Source organism: Pterocles gutturalis, unplaced genomic scaffold (genome assembly GCF_000699245.1).
Source record: "Pterocles gutturalis isolate BGI_N339 unplaced genomic scaffold, ASM69924v1 scaffold13110, whole genome shotgun sequence".
Classification (NCBI taxonomy): domain Eukaryota; kingdom Metazoa; phylum Chordata; class Aves; order Pterocliformes; family Pteroclidae; genus Pterocles; species Pterocles gutturalis.
The window spans coordinates 61903-81749 of NW_010138408.1; the positions used below are offsets into that span (position 1 = coordinate 61903).

At 44.7% G+C, this 19847-nt stretch overlaps 1 protein-coding gene across 1 annotated transcript in view; it reads right to left on the reverse strand.

Annotated features, from left to right (window-relative positions):
* The window catches only part of SLC15A2 (solute carrier family 15 (oligopeptide transporter), member 2), a 38790-nt gene extending 33733 nt beyond the window's left edge, over positions 1-5057 (reverse strand). The window contains exons 1-3 of the mRNA XM_010082999.1: positions 4926-5057; positions 1454-1541; positions 689-830 (exon numbers count right to left, since the gene is read on the reverse strand). Coding sequence (XP_010081301.1) covers positions 689-830; positions 1454-1541; positions 4926-5057 — 362 coding nt within the window. The remainder of the gene's footprint in view (positions 1-688; positions 831-1453; positions 1542-4925) is intronic.
* Between the last annotated feature and the right edge of the window lie 14790 nt (positions 5058-19847).

The following is a 19847-nucleotide window of genomic DNA, read 5'->3' on the forward strand; positions in this document are numbered from 1 at the left end:
CAGAGAGAAGGGTTCGGCTGCATTTCATCACTCTGATAGCCAAGACTCCTCAGACGATGAACAAACAGTGCCAAGCAAACAAAGTCCTATATCCAGCAGCTCACCACCACTCTGAGGCAGATAAAGGCCCCACAACTTACCAGTTGAAGGGAAGACTGCCTAACTTACTCAGGGAGAGTTTACCTGGTTATGGGCTGAGAGAGACTATTTGAATGAACCTGGGCTTCTCTGGCATAAAAATGCTCACATACTCCCTATGCTGTGAAAGCATAAGTATAGTATAGTTAGTGACATTTCACCTGAAACTGCGAGATCTAGAGGATGACACCACTTCCTCACCATTTTTTAATCCTTCTCAGAAGCAGACCTTGGCAGCCTGAGGGTTAATCACCCTACACCTCACCTTCCTCAGGTAGGTAGGGAAGGACAGTGGAGGAAAAATGTGCTTGTGACATTTAATTTGTTCCAACTTTGTTGCCTATTGGCCCTTGGGTCAAAGAGGAGCACAGAACAGCATGAGCAAACAGATCTGCTGTTCACCCCTTAACAGAGAGGAACTGACCTTCTCAAGTGTATCCTTGCTGCGCTCTGAGCTAGCTCAAAACTGGGACCATACACAGCCCTGCCCTTGCACAGGCTGCATGGTGTAGATATATGCTGTCTAAATTAGAAAGATGTCTTCACTTACTTGTATTTCCCCAGCCATGAGTCTGCCATGATGGCTCCAATGACAGGTGTGAAATAACAGAGCGCAGAAAAGGCATGGTACACAGCAGTGGAGAGATTCTCATCCCAGTGGAAGAAGCTTAAGAAATACAGTGTCAGGACAGCTAAAAGGAAAGAAGCAAATCACATCAGATAATTAATGTGCCTCTCTGCAGGTAAGCAAGAAACTACATCACAGTGGCAAGAAAACCACTGATTTGTCTAGCAGCTATGAGCACTGTCGTGGAAAGATCTGTGCTTTCAGACCTGTTCCTCATAATCCTTGACACAGGAAAGCCAAAGTGAGATATATTAATATCAGGCATTCTTTGCTCATAAACATTTATGTTTAGTTGGAAAATATATTTTCTAGCTTATCTTACCATAACCTGTAGTTCTGTTTATGCACATTTTCTATTTGCAAATTAGGTGCCTGTATGATTCAATTCCCAAACACACTGATTGCACACGACTATGAAAGATGTCACACAGTGAAAAACCAGGTTTGAGACAGAGAATCATATAAAAATTTAGACTGAAACATCCATTTGGAGCTCTCTAGCCCCAGCTTCTGCTCAGAGAGGGTTTAGCATCAATGTTAGGGTACACTATTCACACCTGAATCCCAAAGTACTAACTGACTTTGAAAGACAGCTGAGACTACATACAGCAGAGCCATGGAACACCAGGCCAGTGTGTATAGAAACCCAGGGACAGGAAAGTTGCTCCCCAAACACAGGTCACATACCTCTCATGCCATAGTAGGAGAAGCGCTCACAGAACTCATTCACCACAATGAAGGCAATGCTTAGGGGGTAGTTGGAGCCACAAAGTTTCTGCAGGAGACAAATGAGAACGTATCAGCTCTGGGAAAAACTCTACCCCAACAACATATCCCCACCGTGCCTGGGCGGTGAAGAGGAGTCCAGTCCAAAAACCAGGTACCCACTACTGCTTGACTGGCCTGTGGGCTGGACTCAAAGGAGGGAGGGACCACACATCAATCTTGCTTTGGCTAAGTCTCCCTGGTGAATCAGCCTGGCTGACATGGGTCCAGTAAGGACCACCATGGGGATTCGTGGGCTGTCAGCAGCCCACCATGCTTGTAGCTCCAGGAACTCCAGTGGAAGGGTCCTACCGCCTCTCCACTGCAATGCAAAAACCCACTGAGCTGCAGAAACACCTTCAGATTACTTTTCTCTGATACTTCACATGAAGCTACTACCCTGCCCCAAAACAGCCCCATCTCCTAGTATCAGACCTTGTGTCAGCTATTGGTCGACCCTAGGGAGCTGCTGTCTGCTTCCACGTGAAGCTGCTCCCTCCCATGCAACAACTGCCCTCAATCTCTGCACCTCACTTGCACCAAACTGTGCCACCACGTTCACTGAAGCAGAGTGTCAGGCCTGTGTCCAGCACTTCTCGGGCATGGCATCCATACCATATTCCAAGAACACTGGCATAGCTATGGATAACTCGATTTATTAATCAAAATTAAACAAAACAGCAATAGGACTGTAAAACCTGAGAGTGGCCACTCTTTCACTGAATCTGACTATTCCAGCTAAAATCAGCAGTTTCTAAGCAAAATACAAGGCATTTAAACAGATGAGTCTTGGCATGACCTTGTGTGGGCCTCCATCCCTCTTGCTGCCCCACTGCGGTCCGAGCTAAGCAGCTGGTAGCTGGAAGCTGCTTATCTCCACTGTTTTGCAACAGGGAAAGCAGGTTTTCAGAGCACTGTCCAGCCTCTGCCAATTAGTGGGAGAGAGGGGCTGGCCATGCACTTGGTGAGGGATGGGAGGACGTGAAATATTAAGAGCTGCATTTGTATTTTTTTAAACAGCCACAGTATGGACCAGTGAAGTGAGATGAACTCTTCACATGCATTTCTGTGCCTCATGTTTGAAATAATGAATTCCTGTATTTCTTCCCAGAGTCCCAAATGCAAATATAGATACCAAAATAGATGTGTTTATTCAGGTTTATTTCACCACCAAGAGACCTGAGCTTATTTGGATTCCCAAAGCAATGGCATCAAGTTCAGAAGAATCTAGCTTAATGATGCTGTCTTGCTCAACATTACACAAAAGCAACAAAAGAGAAGGAACTGGCTGTCTACAAAAAAAAAACCAAAAAACCAAAAAAAAACAAACCAAACACCACCCACAACAAAAACCACTTTCTATTACTTAACCCAGCATCTCTAAAGAAAAATATTTTTGTCTCCTTTAATATATATTTTTCTCTTGGTATTTATGGATTGCCTTTTTATTAAGAAACCCTTGGCCTCTTTGCTTTACTAGAGTAAATATGTAATTATCTATTTCATTTATTATTTGTTCTGAAACCATCATGGTCAGCATACACCTTGTAAGACAGAGTGGGCTCCCTTGGAGGCCACACTGGGGCCACATGCTTTTAGACTAAAAATGGTGGCATATATAAGCTGTAAATGCACAAACATACAGACATATGCACACACAGAATATGTTTCTCCAACAAGTTTTTCATATAAAGAAGAAAAGACATGAGAAGCAAATTATGTTTCCCAGGGGTGCTTGGAGGCATTTTCTGAACTTGGAAGTAAAATTGTATAACAGGGATATTTTTCTTCTTCTCAGAATTTCAGAGACCTCATTATCAGTACTCATGAGATTTAATAACATTTGATGGAGATGCAGAGCGTGACTGTTCAAACCCAGACAGCCAAGTGTTGGGAACCCTGCTGCCTCAACCTACACCTCTGCACCCGATGCACAAGCCCTGCTGGATTTAGCTGCAGTGGTTTAAGGTATCACATGCCATGCTGTGACCCGCAGTCATAGAAAAAGTGGCAGTGACCCATTTTAGCCCCTCCTGCTCTGGCGTGGGCACCTCCTCCAGATGAGCAGGGGCAAGCAGGGAAAGGAGAGCGGGAGGCAGTGACTTCCCAGCTAAACCTCCCCAAGCGCCTGAGCCAGGACCCTGAGTAAGCACTTGCAAACACAGAGCAACGACTTACAAGCAGGGGGACTTCCATCTGGCTTGTATGTCATGAGATGGCATCAGCAAACGCAGAAACCCTCATGTATTCTCTCTGCTGTGTCACTGACCTGCCTGTGGCCTGCCTGGACATCCAAAAGTGGGCAGCTTTCATCCATGCGGAGAGCCGGATGCAGTTTGCTCGCTTTTGCGGAGGAGGACCTTGCTCAGCAAGTGCCCCAGCAAAAGCAAAGAGGCTAAGCCTGGATTCATGAGCGCACAGACAGTCTGCTATGCTTAGCTACCACTGTAAGCCTGGGATCTGCAGGATTATGGAGTTCTTAAAGATACTGTGGAAGTTGATCGTCTGTGTCTTCAGAAAAAAGAAAGGTCATTTAAAGTGCCAGCTACAGGAGATGTTTGTTTTCACCTCTCCTTCTTGCTGACTAGCTGCAAAATAGGACAAAGATTAATATTTCCCAGGAGCTCTGGATATCCAATAGTTAACGTCTGCACGGTACTTAAAATTGTGAGTTAAATAGTTGGCTTGCTAATGACATGACTGTGAGCTTTAAGAGCAAGTATCACCATATTGTCCTGCAAGTCAAAGCAGGTGCAATACAGGCCCTGTTCTCCCTGAAGTCAATACAGCATACGGTTTTTAGAGGTCAAGAACTCAACCAGAATTAGCCTGAAAACCTGCACAAACATCAAAGCTGCAAGGCAACAAAATATTCACCTGAATCTAGCTATAAATCAGAGCCAAAGATGTAAATCTGAGCCTCTGACACTGCAGTTGGGCTCTGTAGCACACATCAGTGGCCTGTCCTCAATCCCTGTCTTTCCTTCAGCTTTGCAGCATCTGGGGTCCCTTCCCTGGTGGGTTTCATAAAACTAAGCAAATGCAGAGGTCAGCCCCCTCCCTCCCACACACGACATCCCCCTCTACTTCAGAGAAGTAAGTCCTTTCCCACAAGGAAAGGAGTGTTCAGGAAAAAGGCAGCAATCAAAACCTTTACTCTTTTTTCCCAAACATTCAGACAGTTCATTTTTCCCCTTTAAGCTGCACTTTCTTAACTTAATCAGGTTAGTGGAAGGATTTTTCCCTTGAGTTGTTAATGCTTATTTCAACCCTCTGCAAGAAAGGGTGTTTGTCTCTAGCCAGAGCACAACAGAGGAAAGAACAGAGAAATCTTGCAATGTTTAGAGCAAGCTGAGCAGAAAGCAAAGAAAAGGAAACCAGCTGTAACACTCACCGGGCATTTTTTCTGAACAGGGAAATCTCCTTTGGGGGGATCATCTCCTGCAGAAATAAAAGTGAACAAAGTTTCCTTGGATTCGTTTCTCTGAAAAGCATTCATGTCCCCTCTCGCCTTGTCTCCCACCATGCTATGTGGCTGTGGTGAGTTGACTGGGAAGATTTCCAACCTCAGGCATGAGGTTTGATTCAGTTTGAGTTAACCCTAATTGAGCACATTTGTGCAGCCAGGGCAGAAAGGGAAGGGAGATGCTACCCGGAAAGACAATTTCAGAGTTCAAGAAGAGTCAGGGAATGCAGTCTAAATCATTCACAGGTCGGGGTTGTCAGCACTTTGTGGCACAGACCTCCTGTTTGCTTGGCATGTACCCAGCTATCATACGTGCACCAGCCCAGCCCAGCCCTGTATGCTGAACAGATGTGAGCTGGATAAAAATCCCAGGTCCCAGATACCCCTACAGCCTGCGGATTTAGGAGCAGAGCGTACATCTCACTCCGATGCAGTAGTGACAGGTTTATTATGCAGGAATCTCATTCCACTGAAAAGCCATACATTCATCCCACATCATAACTACTAAAATGCCCATCACACCAAACCCTCGGACACTGGATGTCACAGACGCCTGCACTGTGTTAAATCATTTCTTTACAATCCCAGGAGTGAAGTGACATAGGGTTCATTCCCACACCAATTCCCTGGAATGACCTTGCCTTTTCCTATGGACAGTTTCATCTGGAGGGCACAGCCAGCACCCAGGAGCAGCGCTAAACCCCGTTTCTACTTCCTATTATCCAAAAGGCCACCTCGGTGCTCCTTATGTGGCAAATGCGTCCTACGCTGTGCTGGGGGCCCCTAGATTTCCCTTGCAGCTATGTGGGCTCAGCTCCCTGCAGGTACCCTGTTGCCCCTCCTTCCATGCCCTTCCCACAGGAACAGAGGAGCTCTTCAGCATTCTTCCAGTGCCGGTTGCCATTACAGAGCACAATTCACAACCTTCCTATAAACCCCTCCGTGTCTGTGGCTCTGCAGTGTTCTCAGCACAGTGCAGGGGTTTTTTCTTCCCCTTACATTTGGCTTCTTTAAAAGGCAAATATTCGAAGAATTTTCACAAATATCTCTCCTGTCTCTTAACAGAAAAAACACAGACCACACCCAGAATCCACGTTGGTACAAGGAGTCTCCACAAACTCCTCCCTAGCTCCAGTACTGAGTTGCTGCTAGTGCTTGGGTAGCACAGGAACCAGGTTTGTGGTTTACAAACCAGGAAAGAGGCCTTTGCTCACACCAGAGATCCTTAATCTGGCTTCAGTTATTGCTAATAACACATAGAGAACACTTAGATAAGGGACGCAGATGTGACAGGGTGCACAGAGGAAGCACAGTTACTCCCCACATTCCCTCATGTGCTCTGGCACTGCTTCCTCTGCAGAGTTCCTGTTTCACTCCTGCTAACTGGGCAGCTAAACACGGGGCCAACTGGGCAGTGAAACAAGAAGCCCAAACTTCAGGTGATGCCAGGAAGATGTACCTGTTTCTTATTCCTTTTTTCTTCTACAGCAGTGGCAAAGGAGCAGGTTCGTAGCTCCCCCGTACTGCCACAGACCCGCTCCTGATCCTCAGCCCTCCCAGTGATTTGCGCACCCACAAAACCTTGCTTTTCACCTGGGTCACTTCTCAGGTGCCACAAACAGCCTCCTGGGTGCTAGGGCTTGTTAAGCCCATTTCACGGGCAAGAGTGACTCAAAAGCACACCCAGCACTGGGGACAGTGCAAGGAACAGGACTCGTGCATGTTGGTCCTGTCTCCTGCACACCAGGTTAGCACGTGCTTGTGTCCTGCAAGTCTGAGCCTGTGCTAGAGGCAGCTGAGCCGGCTGGTCGTATCTCTTACTGTCCCAAGTATCTCTAGACAACTCCTGGTAGAAACCTGCTGTATTCTGCCATGCACAAGCAAGCACAGCAAATGCAGCAGCAAAGTTATTAAAGGAGTAATACAAAAGGAAGACAGAAAAGGCTGCACCATCGCTTGTGCAGGGCTCCCACGCTGCTGCAATGCGATGCCTTAATATTTTCAGCATCCTGCAGCTGTATTTCCTCTGTGTATTTAGCCCTGTGCGTTACATAAGCTAAATGAATTTTTTTTTTCTTTTTTAATACTAGCACAAAAAAACATATCAGTCAGTAGGATTAACATCCTACTTGTCAAATACACTGCAGAGCTGTTCAGGCCATTAGCTGCCAGGTCTTCTCAGACAGAAAGGGAGAAAAAGAATTCAAATGTCTGGTAATAAATGGTAACTCATGGCAAACAGCAAGAACAAGTTAAGGAGAATAAATTTGCAAGCACCCCAGATACAAATGAATTCAGAATAAGACTCAATAGAAGGAGATCTGTGCAGCTGGGCTGAAAATCAGGAAGGAATTGTATCACAAATGGAAATAAGGTGGCATTTCTGAAGACAAGTATAAACAAACAGATCAAACACGGAGCAATAGAGGCTGCAAAGCTAAGGCACAAAATGAATTACAGCTAGCAGGGGGACACAAAAGGCAATAAGAAAAGGTGTTAGAAATGCTGTCAATATTGGAGAAAGAGGAAGGAAAATGAAAGTCTGTTATTTAAACTAGAAAACGAGCAAACAAAAGCTCATCCAGAGAAGCCAGAAAAGTTGTGTCCTTTTTGTTTGTCTTCACTAAAAAACCTAAATTGCAACAAGATACATAACAACATTAAAATGAACCAGTAGGAATATGGGTGAAATGAGACAAAAACTACTTAAAGAATATCCGGATACCTCAAATGCGCTCAAATCATTAGAGCCTAAGTTCACCTTCGAGTGCTGAATGTAGTATTGAACCACTTCCCTTGTGAAGGGCAGAAGCAGGACAAGCATCACTGCTGCCTTTAAAAAGGCAGGTTAGGAAAACCCAGGCATGTTCCTCCATAGTCAGAGATGTATTTGATTGGATAATCCCTTCTAAGCACCAAAAGGAGAATAAGGATTACAAACCAGCCATTTTGGATTGGAAAAAATGCTCTCAAACCAGACTGTTTTATTCTTTGGTGACACGGTAAGTGGTGCAACAGCTAGAGCAGCTGTGGATGTGATACATCCTAACGCTGGTGTCTCTAATGTCTCACAAGGAAAAGAAGGTCCAGATGAAATACTTATATAGTGGGCAACTGGGAAATCCCTCTCAGAGTAGCTATCAATGATTTTCCATCAGATTAAGAGGGCATGAAACATGCAGGTCCTTAGCTTTTCCATGAGCAAAGAGAACATCAACACAGCCAGCATGCTGCTCATGTTTGTGTCTGAAACCAGGATGGAGAAGCCTGGGGGAGAACGTGGTATGAATTCAAAATTATGTTGCTAAATGGGACAAACCACTTTGCAGCTCTGGAATTAAAAAAGATTAAATTCAGGGAAGATAACTACCAAATGGTACCCTTACCCATTGACAAGAAAAGCAGCAGAGATCAACTCTTCTCCATTTTCATCAAGGATAAGATGAGAAAAATTACTGACTCTATTTTCAGTAAAGGAGATTCAGGGCTTCTTTTGGCCAAATTCCCTTTCTGTGAGGACAGGTGAGCACTGGAACAGAGATGCTGTGGCTGGGGCTGTGGGATTCAGGCAGTCCCTGATGTCTGTTATACAAGAACGCATTAGGGACTGGCTAAATATCAGGTCCTGTCCCAGAGCAGGCAGATGGGTGAAGTGCCCTCCTAAATTTCTATGAAAATAATGTTCTAAGCAACTTCAACTGGTAAGCACAAAAGCAAGGACTGCTTTCTGTAAAATTTCCTCTTTTCTGAGCCATCCTTTATGCAAGTGGGGAATATGCAGGATGATTCATGCCTAAATGTAATATTCAGCTACCGGATGCCTTGCATAGCCAGAAGTTCCCATGAATACATTTTCCTATGACTCTCAGTTCATCATTTAATTTTTTCTGGTTCCCAAATCCACAGGAAGACAATCTGCACTTTCCTTTTGCATTTATAATCCTCAGATTCTCATTGCTTCCTGCTGCAGTACTGTGCACATTAATCTGTTTATACTCAACTGATCTCTCCATTTTTATCTGCATTCATCTTGTGATAGAATCCCTTCTTGATTTTCAGCTCAGCAACACTGGTCTCTTACTAATGAGTCTTATTTTGAATTCATATACACTGGCCACACTTTTATAGCCCTTTTACCATATCTGTATTTCTCTCTTTCTCTCTTCCCAAGATAAGGTTCTAAGAAGCTCGATGAATGTGTGCCAGCAACACTTTGGGCTTAATTACCTGGCCCTGGATGGACAAGATAACCTTTCCATGTCTCTTCTGGCTTATTTTCTCCAATTCTTTGATTACAGGAAAGAGCATGGCTTAACTGATTTAGACAGATCAAGACTGGTTTCCATTGCCTGCAGACTTCTCTCAGACTTCAAAGCAATTTAAGAAAATTATGTATCAAATCACTTGAACAACCAGGAAAATATGCCAGAAGTCTTCAGACCTGCATCTCTGCTCTGTTCACCAGCCCTTAAGACTCAAAATTGTAAAGGAATTTAGATTAATACCACTAACAATATTAAGTACCTAATCTATATTTAAGAGCCTGCTCTCTGGTCACTAGTCAACCTGTAACAATCAGAGAAACTTCTCATCCCTCCTGGTGCCTTTTTGCCTTCAGTTTCTTCTATGATTAGCAAGAAGAAATCTTTAAATTCTCTCACCAGCTTGGGCTTCCTTTGCAGCCTGCAGCATGCCATCCCCCTCTGCCATGCCTGCTGCTTCCTGCGCATTGAACAACTCCAGCTCTGTTGTGCCTGAAGATGAACCTCGTTGAGCAATCCTGGCTCGCTCTCACCCTGTTGTTAATCTTTCACTTTACAACAGAAGTCCTTTGGTCACCAATAAAATAGTTAAACTTTCATTTATTTTTGATCTGAAGTCATCTCTGCTCAGCTCTGACTCCCAAACATCCTAGGGAATCTTCTCTTCTTGAATACAGCCTCTAAGACTGCGTGGCATCTTTCATGGATGTTTATGATCAATCACTTCATGTTGCAGCTACACTATCTTTCAGTAAAATTACTACTTCTGGATGAGAACAGGGACTGGACCTGTGATGAGACAGGATCTACAGCTGGCCATAAATCCAAACTTTTGACACTGTTCCCCAGCTACAGAGCTGGCCTTAACTATACGCATCTTTTAGTAGTCAAGGTTGTGAGAAGACACAGGGTTTCATCACCTTTTGACAGACTCGCTTTAGTTCCTGGTTCTTCACGTGTCACACAGGAATGCAGACAGAACATCGGCGTGCCATTCTCCCAGACCCTTTTTCAGCTTAAAGCCATGACCTGCCTGAAGGAGGATCAAAATTTTTTTCTACCGCACTTCTGCTGTTTATTCCTTTCTGCCTTCCCCCATAACCTCTAAAGTGCAGTGAATTCCTTCCAGAGAGGCTCTAAGGCATCTCCTCTGTAGGAGAAAACCTCAGATATTTTCTGCAGCTACAGAAATGGCTCACAGTGAAATCCCATGTGTTCAGCAGTGGAGCAAAATGGGGTCTCCGTCACAACATGTCATGGCACTGAAGCCACCTGCATCCTTCCCCTCTTCATTGCACCAAAATCCCAGTTCCACCTGCTTCATGGCCCCTTTATCTCTCATCATCACCTCAACACACAAAACACAGTAAAGGCTACAAACAGGTATGCAGTTCCTAATGAACTCTGCTATTAACTGGACAAAGTTTGACCCAGGAGAGCTGGGCAGGAGGACTAGAAAGATGAACTAGGGAAGCACGGAGAGACACCCGAACTTTACAGTGAAGAGAAACATGCAGCAATAGCTACTAATATGTGCAATAGTGAGCAGCCTAAGTTGATCACAGATCAAATTCCAAGATGAAATGAGGAATGAATTCCTACAGGTGTTGAGTCATTTGATAGAGCAACAAGGGATGCACAGTCTGAAGTGAAAGGAAGAAGAACAGCACAAACAACTCATAAAAAGATGATGGTAAATTGTAAGTGGCTTGTGAAAAGAGGATTGAAGCAAAACTTTAATTATGGCTACAAAAGAGCAGGCTATTCACACAAGATATATTAAAGTAAAGATAGATGGTAAGAAGAATTTAAATCCAGAATGTAGGATGTATGGCCAGGATCCAGGGAATGTTAGTCATATTATCAGATGATGTACCATATTTAAGTACAAAGCACAGCATGGCAAAGCTAGCAGTCTGAGACTCTGGGCAAGCACTGTGAAAAACAAGCAGAAAAGAAGTATGAGAACTACAGGTCAGACAATGCAATAAAGAAGAAAAGCTGGAGGGAGAATAGTTGTTGGGAAGAATAAAAAGCTTTAGCTGGTAATGCTTTTGACTTCTGTTAGAACAGTGGGGGGGGGAATCACATGAGGAAAGGGCTTTTATTTCTGAACAATTTTTTAAGAGGCTGTCATAGCATGGAAAAATTGGGATTTTTCTCTTCATTGGAGAGAAAGTTCATGCAAAACACAAGGAAAGATAGAGCTGATCAACTGAGGCAGGAAATGAAGTAAAGCCAGAACAAACAAAACACAACCACAAATTTAAATTACTTTCTAGGCTCTCAAGACGGGAGTATCACAAAAACACTGCAGAAAAATTGGAAGTCAGCTCCAGAATAAGACTTGTCTTTCGGAACAGGCCTGTGATTAGCAGGAAGCAAATGCCAAGGAAGGCTATATATTGCATAGAAAATCAGGAATAATTTAACTATTCAAGCTGTCAGTAGGAGATGGTCTGAGTGGCCTCATATTCCTTTACAGCTATTTTCCCCTGCAGTTCGAAGTTGTACTTGATGCTATGGGATAAGGTACCATGCACTTACTCAGAGCTGACTGGTAGCACTGGTTTCAGTAAGTGCAAGCATAAAGAAAATGGACAACCAGGTGCTTCAGGCAATCTGGACCCGTGGGAACATGTCCAGTCCCTCAGATGTTTCTATGTTCTGCCCTTCCTGCTTGGCCTTTGTTTTCCCTTCATAGCAATTGAAAGCATTTTAGGAATGCTGCCCACTTCTTAGAGACCGTGCCTAGTTAAAACAGTAACTAGTTTTACTGTTCACATAGGTATGTAAAGTCATCAACAGAGAGAGTGCTCTGAAAAAAACAAATCAAGAAAAGGAAAGCCAAGACAGGTGCACAAGGGAATGTGAGCTCAGTTTCAACAGCAGTGCTGTTTGACTCGCAAGGGTGTAGGTGATCAATTCTGAATGCCTTTTTTATGCCCCTAGCAAACAAGGTGTTCTCGTCCCTCAGACACCCAATGCCACAGGTGTCTGTCTCAGGCATAACTCAGGCTCTCTGTTCAAAACCTCTGAATAACAGAGAGCCTGGAAACAGAAAAACCTGAAGATTACCTGGTCCACTTGCCTGGGGTGGAGGCTGGGTCATCCCCTCCATGCAGTGAGAAGGTGGGAGGTCCCTGCAGATGGATATGGTGTGGCAGGACTTTGGAAAAGCACTTGAGGACCATTTGGTGTCCCAAGAACATTTTCTCCCTACTGGTATCAGAAGCAGGATCTTACAGAGTGCCTTTCAGCAGCAGGTCTCCAGGAATTTCATTTAGCAGATAGCAGTATCTTCATTTCAGAAATGAGCAAAAGGGGAAAACCACCCTGATGAAGGCAGACTTTGCTGAAACTTCTTGCATGCCAGCCCAGCAGTCTATCCATTAAGCTGCACTGCCTGTAGTATTATCACACCAAAGAAAAACCAGCTGCTGATTTATTCTGCCACAGGCTTCGAGTGATAGCTCAGCTACTGAAGATATCGCAGCTTGCAGCAGCCTTGGGTCTGGAGGAACACTGAAAGACGATCACATACAGTGTCTCAGTCATCCCTTGGGTGCATTGCCCTCTTCTCCATGCTCACTTGCAGCCTCTGGGACAGATAGCGCCTTGGGAATTTCACTTTTTGCACTGACCCATCAGCTGGCCAGTAGCTCCTTTCTGGTGGTGAATCCCACACCCGCTCCCCCCCAGCTCCAGAGTAAAAAGCTACTTTTACTCACTGCTAGGCAAGAGGCAGCTGGTAATGAGAAAGCAGGAATCCTGTAACTACTCTGTTCCTCACAGCCAGCTCACAGGGATGCCCGGCACCAGGGAGGTCTATGGGGCAGTGAAGGAGGGGGCATGGCTATAGGATGTGATAGCAGGACCCTGGGGTTCAGTTCAGGCTACACTACTTGTCAGGCACCTTAAGTACATATTTCTTAACTTCACTGCTGTAAAACAAGAGTCAAGCAGCACTAATCTCCCGCACATCTGGGGCAAATGGTTTCCGTATTTAATCTGGCTATAGGACTAGGAGAGTCTCAGGGAAGGCATTAATTTCAGTTTTTCCAATTTTTTCCATGCACCCACAGACAACAGCATGATTGTTTTATTCTTTGCAAGTTTCTCTATGTCAGAAGACATAATGCACGGCACAATTTTAAATCTTTGCCATCACAGAGAGGGTATTCTCACCATATCCCAGCACACACCTGATTTTCTGACTACAGCTTAAGTTAGATTGCAATTGTGTAATCAGAATTTCATCAGGGCAAGCTGCCAGGGACAGAGAACATGTAAATCCCCAAAATACCTCTGTTCTGATAAAAAAACACTCTACAGATCTAATCCAGAGAGATCCCAGCTCTCTGACAGTGACCCCTCCCAAATGCAAGCACAGACAGACATGATACAGCCTTCTGCATTCTAGGGACTGTCATTTCCACTAAGATGTTAATCAGATCCTCCCTGACCAGCTCCCTCCACTGCCACACCAAGGGCCAGGCAGATCAGGGCTCATCCAAGATTCATTAACTCTGGTTCCCTGCATTTTCATAACAAGCTTGCAGTGTCATCCATTCTTTTCAGGCTCCCATCTCAGCGACCATGGGGATCTATTTGCTAACATGGTGAGTCCAAGTAGCTCCCACCAGCTCCAGCAGGAAGGGCAGTCATGAGGGTTTTCCCTGCATCAGGTCCCAGAGGAACTGGCACAAAAGTAGAGACCTTTTTTGCCTTTTTTTAACTTTGACATAAACATAGAGCTTTTGGGTCTCCAGGGACCCTGACACTTTGTAGCACACTTCATTTTGTCCCAGCCATCCTGCACCCAGGGCAGTCTGCTCTCCATTGGCACACGTGGCAAATCCCCTCTGAGAAAAGTTATACTCCGATAGGAGGAAGAATTAATGTGTGCCTCTTACACCTTATGCTAACTCCCCCAAAGATGTCCACTTTTCCTAGAAGCTGAGTGGGGTCTGATCCACCTGACATCAGTGGGACCGGGGTGTTCAGCCTTTCCCAGATGCCAGCCCCACAGCACACATTAACTTCCCACTGCTGAACATGCCTTTCTCCCAGAAATAACCTCTCCTGTCTCAGTAGCTTAATGGGAGCACATCTTGTGGCTGTGATCGAATACCAAATCAGGCACTTGCTCTAACCCTCTTCCATCCCCAGCCTGTCTCCTTCCTCCCGGGATCTTTCATGGGGTTGTGCCCATCACACAATAGACAAGTTCTGCATCACATACCTGCAAACACTCTGCACGCTTCACGTGAGCGAACAGCAACCTTGAACACAGAAATGTTTTTCCCGTGGGCACACAAAAACCACCACTGGTGTTTTCCAGCTTGTGGCCACACAGGAGCTACAGAGCAGTGCTGAACGTGCAGGGCAGCAGCATGGCACATACCCAAGCAGCAGGCAACGGTGTACATTGCTCTTTCTGCACCTGCAGGCCACCAGGAGCAGAGCCAGCCCCACGCGTTCTGATTGCAGACACAGGCTCAGAGCTTGAGTCCTACACAACAGCAGGTTTAATGAAGTCAAAGTAGACCCCAATGCATTCTTCAGGCTACTGCACTCTTCTCCAGCCCTTCTGCTTTCCTAATCTATTTCTAAGCAGTTCCTCGCACACTATAAAGACACAAAGCCTCCACAGGTTTCCAGAATCTTCCTGTGGTGAGCTATCAGCTATTGATCTGGTCCTTCTTTACATTTATTTTTACTCACCAGCAGCAAACCCCATCTGTATCTGAGCAAAGCAAAATGCCCAGACCTAGCAGAGGCTTCACTAGTCCCAGCACTTGCTCTCTTAAACCTGTTTCCCTGGAGAGGACATCTGCCTGGCAAACGGGGAAAAGCTCATCAGCTGCAACAGCAAGATGGGAACGGTACACGTGGGTTGTGAGGTAGCACAGGCATGTACCAGCTACAGCAGCAGTTGCTAGATGATGATGTGCCCATTCAGTTCAGTTACAGATCCACTGCAGCCTCATCTGCGGTGTGTGACAAGGGCAGATGGTATTTCCACCCCAGTTGATGAGCAGCAGTGCTGGGGATATGCTGGTGTAGACTTTCCACCACCCCTTCCATCTCCTGTGCTCACAGCTGGCATCTTTGCTGTTTGGCATTCAGCCTTTAGATGTCTCCAAGTGCTTCTGTACAGCCTTTAGTAAGCAGAGGAGAGCACACTGGTACTCACTGACAGAGAAATCCATTAGTGACGACATTTATTAGCCTTAATACACCCATGCCAAAAAAATGCAACCACCTTTTCCATGACCTCCAGCCATGCCTAGGCTACCTAAGGAAATCTAGCCATGCCACTCCTTTAACATGCAGAGGGCCACTCAAGAGGTGTATATCCAATTGATGTCAAAGAACCTTTAGTGCTCAGCAACTTGCAAGAGATTTGTTTATAGAAATAATCGCTCTCTGAAGCAAAATGTACATGGCACTTTTTCTCCATTTCCTGTTCAGTTTTACCTCGAACAATAAATCACTAACAAGACTCGACACGGAATGCCTTAGCATTGTACTCATCTAGAAATATTTCTTTGCTGTAAAAACTTAGATTAATATTCATTCTCTCCAAGATAAAGACAGCTAGAAATAATTTGAGGCAATAAAACCAGTTTTCAGCATTCCTGACACTTCCCATTGTTAACAAACAGATGATCTTATAACCGTAAAGTCAGAGGAATAATTCCTCTCTTATACTAGGTCTGATTGACTAGACATGACAGATGGTGATTTTATTACTTTCCGTCCTCACGCCATTCTAAAAAGCGGCCTCATCTAATGAAGCCCAGGCTGTGTTTTGAGTCTTAACCTCTCAGATAAGCAAATGCTGTTTCATCAGGTTAATGGATCCTTACTTGATTCAGGAAGGCAATTTTCCTTAAAGTTATTCTAATCAAGTACTCAGAGCCCAAATTGTCCTGGCTGATTGACTGCCAGCAACAGGTAAATCTTTCTACTAAGGACCAGATTTATTTTCAAAGAGAGAAAACAAGTTACTATTATTATTACAGAACCAATTCTATATTGTATTCAGTGACTTCTCAAATACTGGCTTTTACTGCAGTCACAGAATTAAAGATAAAGTCAATGCAGCCTTCCTCTCAGTAGTTTTATTAAATAACGAAAATTAGAGAGAGAGAAGGCCTGCTGTCTATCGATACCCCCGCAATTAACTGCCCCTATGGTAATAGCATCTGTCCCTAATCAGCACAGACCCCTTCAAATACAGGCTCACTCCAACCTGTCTTCCTGCATCAGCCTCCAAATTGAGGGCTGTCAGCCTGGGGACACCAGGCTGGGAAGAAGTGACAGAGGACTATCCACCTTCTAAAAGAAAAGCTTTGAGGGAAAACCAGTGCCTCGAGGATGCTCCCTGCAAGTCCCTTCTCCAACATAGCATCTGGCTCTACAAGCACAGTTTGGTGCTACGGCTGCTGGGGAGCACAGTGACAGCCCATATGGAGACAGGGATCATAGTGCCCTGCTGGCTTGACTCTTAGTTGACTCAAGTCACTCCAGGCAGAAACCCGGCCAGCTGTGGGACTGTCCAGACTGCCTGAAGAAGCAGATGGGAGGTCTGATGTCTCCTGCCCTCTCTCACCTACCGCAAGGCTGGTCCAGCAATTGAGCCAGTGTAAGGATATGGAGAAAAAGCAACCATCTCAAGGTTGTGCAGAAAACCATCCACAGAAACAAGAACTGGGCCCACAGCTCCTGAATGATCATTCAGTCAGTGGTTTTACTTCTCAATGCTCATATTAGCTTTTCACACAGCCTCACAAGCAGGATTGGTAGCCCTGATGCCCCATCAGACATTCAATATTGGATTTACACCTCCAGAAAATCTGACTCCTGGGAGCCTCAGCTGCAGTTTGCAGGGCAAGAAACTGAGCTACTCGACACACACAAAAAAATTCTTTGCCATTTTCTAAGCAGCTGAGCTGTTGTCCTCAGCTGAAGTTATTGATGCCCCAAATGAAATGTTCGTTCTCAATGATTTTTACCTACCAGACACCAAATTTTTAAGGTTTAGTCAGGCAGAGTATTACATTGTAACATCAAGGCAGGCATCTTTAAAACAGTGATTATTCTGCAGGAACAGTGAAGATGCTGGAAAAAAATATTAACTCATGCATTCCTCATCAGGACTACAAGGCAAGGAGAGGTTGTCAAGCTGTGATACAAGGGGGACCTAGAAACCTATATTCTCTCCCTCTTTATGATACAACCCTGACCTTCAACCATGGTCCAGTTGTGCTCTTAAGCCAAAAAATACCTAGCAAAGACCTCAGGATTCCCTGTCTCCTGAGAACTCACAGTTATTTACATTTAAAGGCAGCACACATTAAGGGCAGGATAGCAAATGCAGCCAGGAGGGCAGCAGGATGATAAGGAGCAGCTAGAGAGCAAGAATGTCTTGTGCATGTTGCAATCACACTACAACAGTGCTGTTGTGCCACACAGACCTGGGAAACAACTGCTAACCCCTATACCACATGCCTGACACCCCACCCCTGAGGAGCATTAAGCAGATCCAACCCCCTCAGTAACACTGCAGCAACAGACCAGTCAGACACGCTGCCTTTCACCATCACCACCCCAGTACAGCTCAGCTGGGTCCACAGATGTATCTCATTAAATTAATTATCCCATAATTACTTGGTGAAGACCCAAACCTCATTAACTCACACTCTTGCTCATCTCAAACTGAGTTCTTTCTGTGCTTGACTCTATAGCTGTATAGATATTTTAACTTTTATTTTTGAAATGTCCTTGAGATACAGAGGGGTATGAAAGGTTTTACCTATGTCTTCAAGCAGTGGTTGCAACTTTCTGCTTAGCGTAGACAGAGGCTGGGATTTCAGTGTACAAGAACACAAGCACAGAGGAAGGCATTTCAAAGCAAGGTAGTGGACAGTCTCACAATATTTCCACCATTATGAAATCTCACAAGATCAGTCATTCTTACCATGTTGGGGAACTCATTTTGATGCAAAAGCTTTTCTGATAGGATTTGCTTTTTTTTTTAAGGCTTCTGGTTCTCTCTGGATTGGGGAGAGGACATGGTCTACTCTTCCACTCCAGGCTCAGATGCCAAGTGAAAAGTGTGTGTTAGAATCAGAGATTCCAAAACCAAAGCCAGAAAGTATGGCAGTATGGCTTGGCTCAGGCTCCAAGATTAAAAGTTCTCAAGCTCTCTCAAATATCTTTGTGTCGAGTCCTCTTGTGCAGCCTGTCACATTAGTGCTCTCCTTGAATATTGTTTCGAGGTTGATTGCAGACACCTTTGGGCTCAGAGCAAGCACCACTGGAAATTGTGACAGACAATAGATCAATAGAGGGGCATAACTTAAAAACATGTTACTTGTGGAGACAGCCTCAAGGGACAGCTCTGAAACTGTCCCCACAGTTAAACAATCCCAGAAGAAGTAGGCATCTGTCCCTGTTAATTACTGCTGGGAAACAAGGCATTAGAGCAGCAGGAGGAAAAGATGAGCTTGATTCTTACTAGGTCTCATCTCCTACACCAGCTTTTTAAATGAGCAGTGTATGGTGGAGAGAAGTTGTCCCTAGGCCTGATGCAAACCCCCATAAACTGGGTGAATGGACCATAAGCAAAATTCACCCCCATCCAGTTTATTCACAGTAAATCCAAACCAACTTGATTCACAAAACTGTCTGGAAATGTCATCTGAACGGGCTTTGCAGAGAGATTTCTGGCACTTTTGCTTTCAGCACTGGCTGAAAATAGAGCAGAAAGAGACTTCAGGCTCCTCTGAGTTATTTTGTCAGATCTGGAGATGGGCAATTAATTCACAAAAAATAACAGTAGTTTGCTCATTTTCTGCCTTTTCCTTTTTTCCCCCCTAAGAGCAGAGGTGGGTTTTTTTCTGAAGTTTATTTGTTATTCAGAACTATTTGTCAAGTAGTTTCTGCAAACAATTTCAGGTACTTTGACAGCATTAGTGATCTCCAATGTAAGCAGGCACAACGGGACACATAGGTTACGTCATACACTTCAGAGTTTTCACCTGGATGAGCATACATCTTAGAAACAGGTTTGCAGTGGACTTTTGCACAACCCTCATTCTGAAGCTCTTTCATGGATATTTTGGATGATTGCCACAAAACAATCCACTCCCGCAAACATTCCTCACACGATGTCTGCTCGAGCACTCCTTGCCAGGGAACACAGAAAGAACAGGAACACAATCAAAGCGCATTACTTACGAAAATATCTGCAGCAAGTCTCAAAGAAACGTGTCGATGGAGTGTCCCCAGACGGAGGGACTTCCATGGAGGAAACACTGAACTGGTCCAAAACAAAAAAAAAGTGCTATGAACTGTTTAAACTTCAGGATGCGTCTGGGATGAAGGTAGGGAATGAATATTAGGTTATTTCTTCTTGTACCCCCAGCAGCACTTGCATACTATGCTGACACACAAAGAACAAATGCTGAAACAAGCTCTCGGCCTCACAGTAACATTGTTCTGTTTGTTGTCCCTGAAGGCTTTCAGTTAATCTTCATCTGTGGGTTTGGCCACAGAAATGTACTGGTGAACCTCC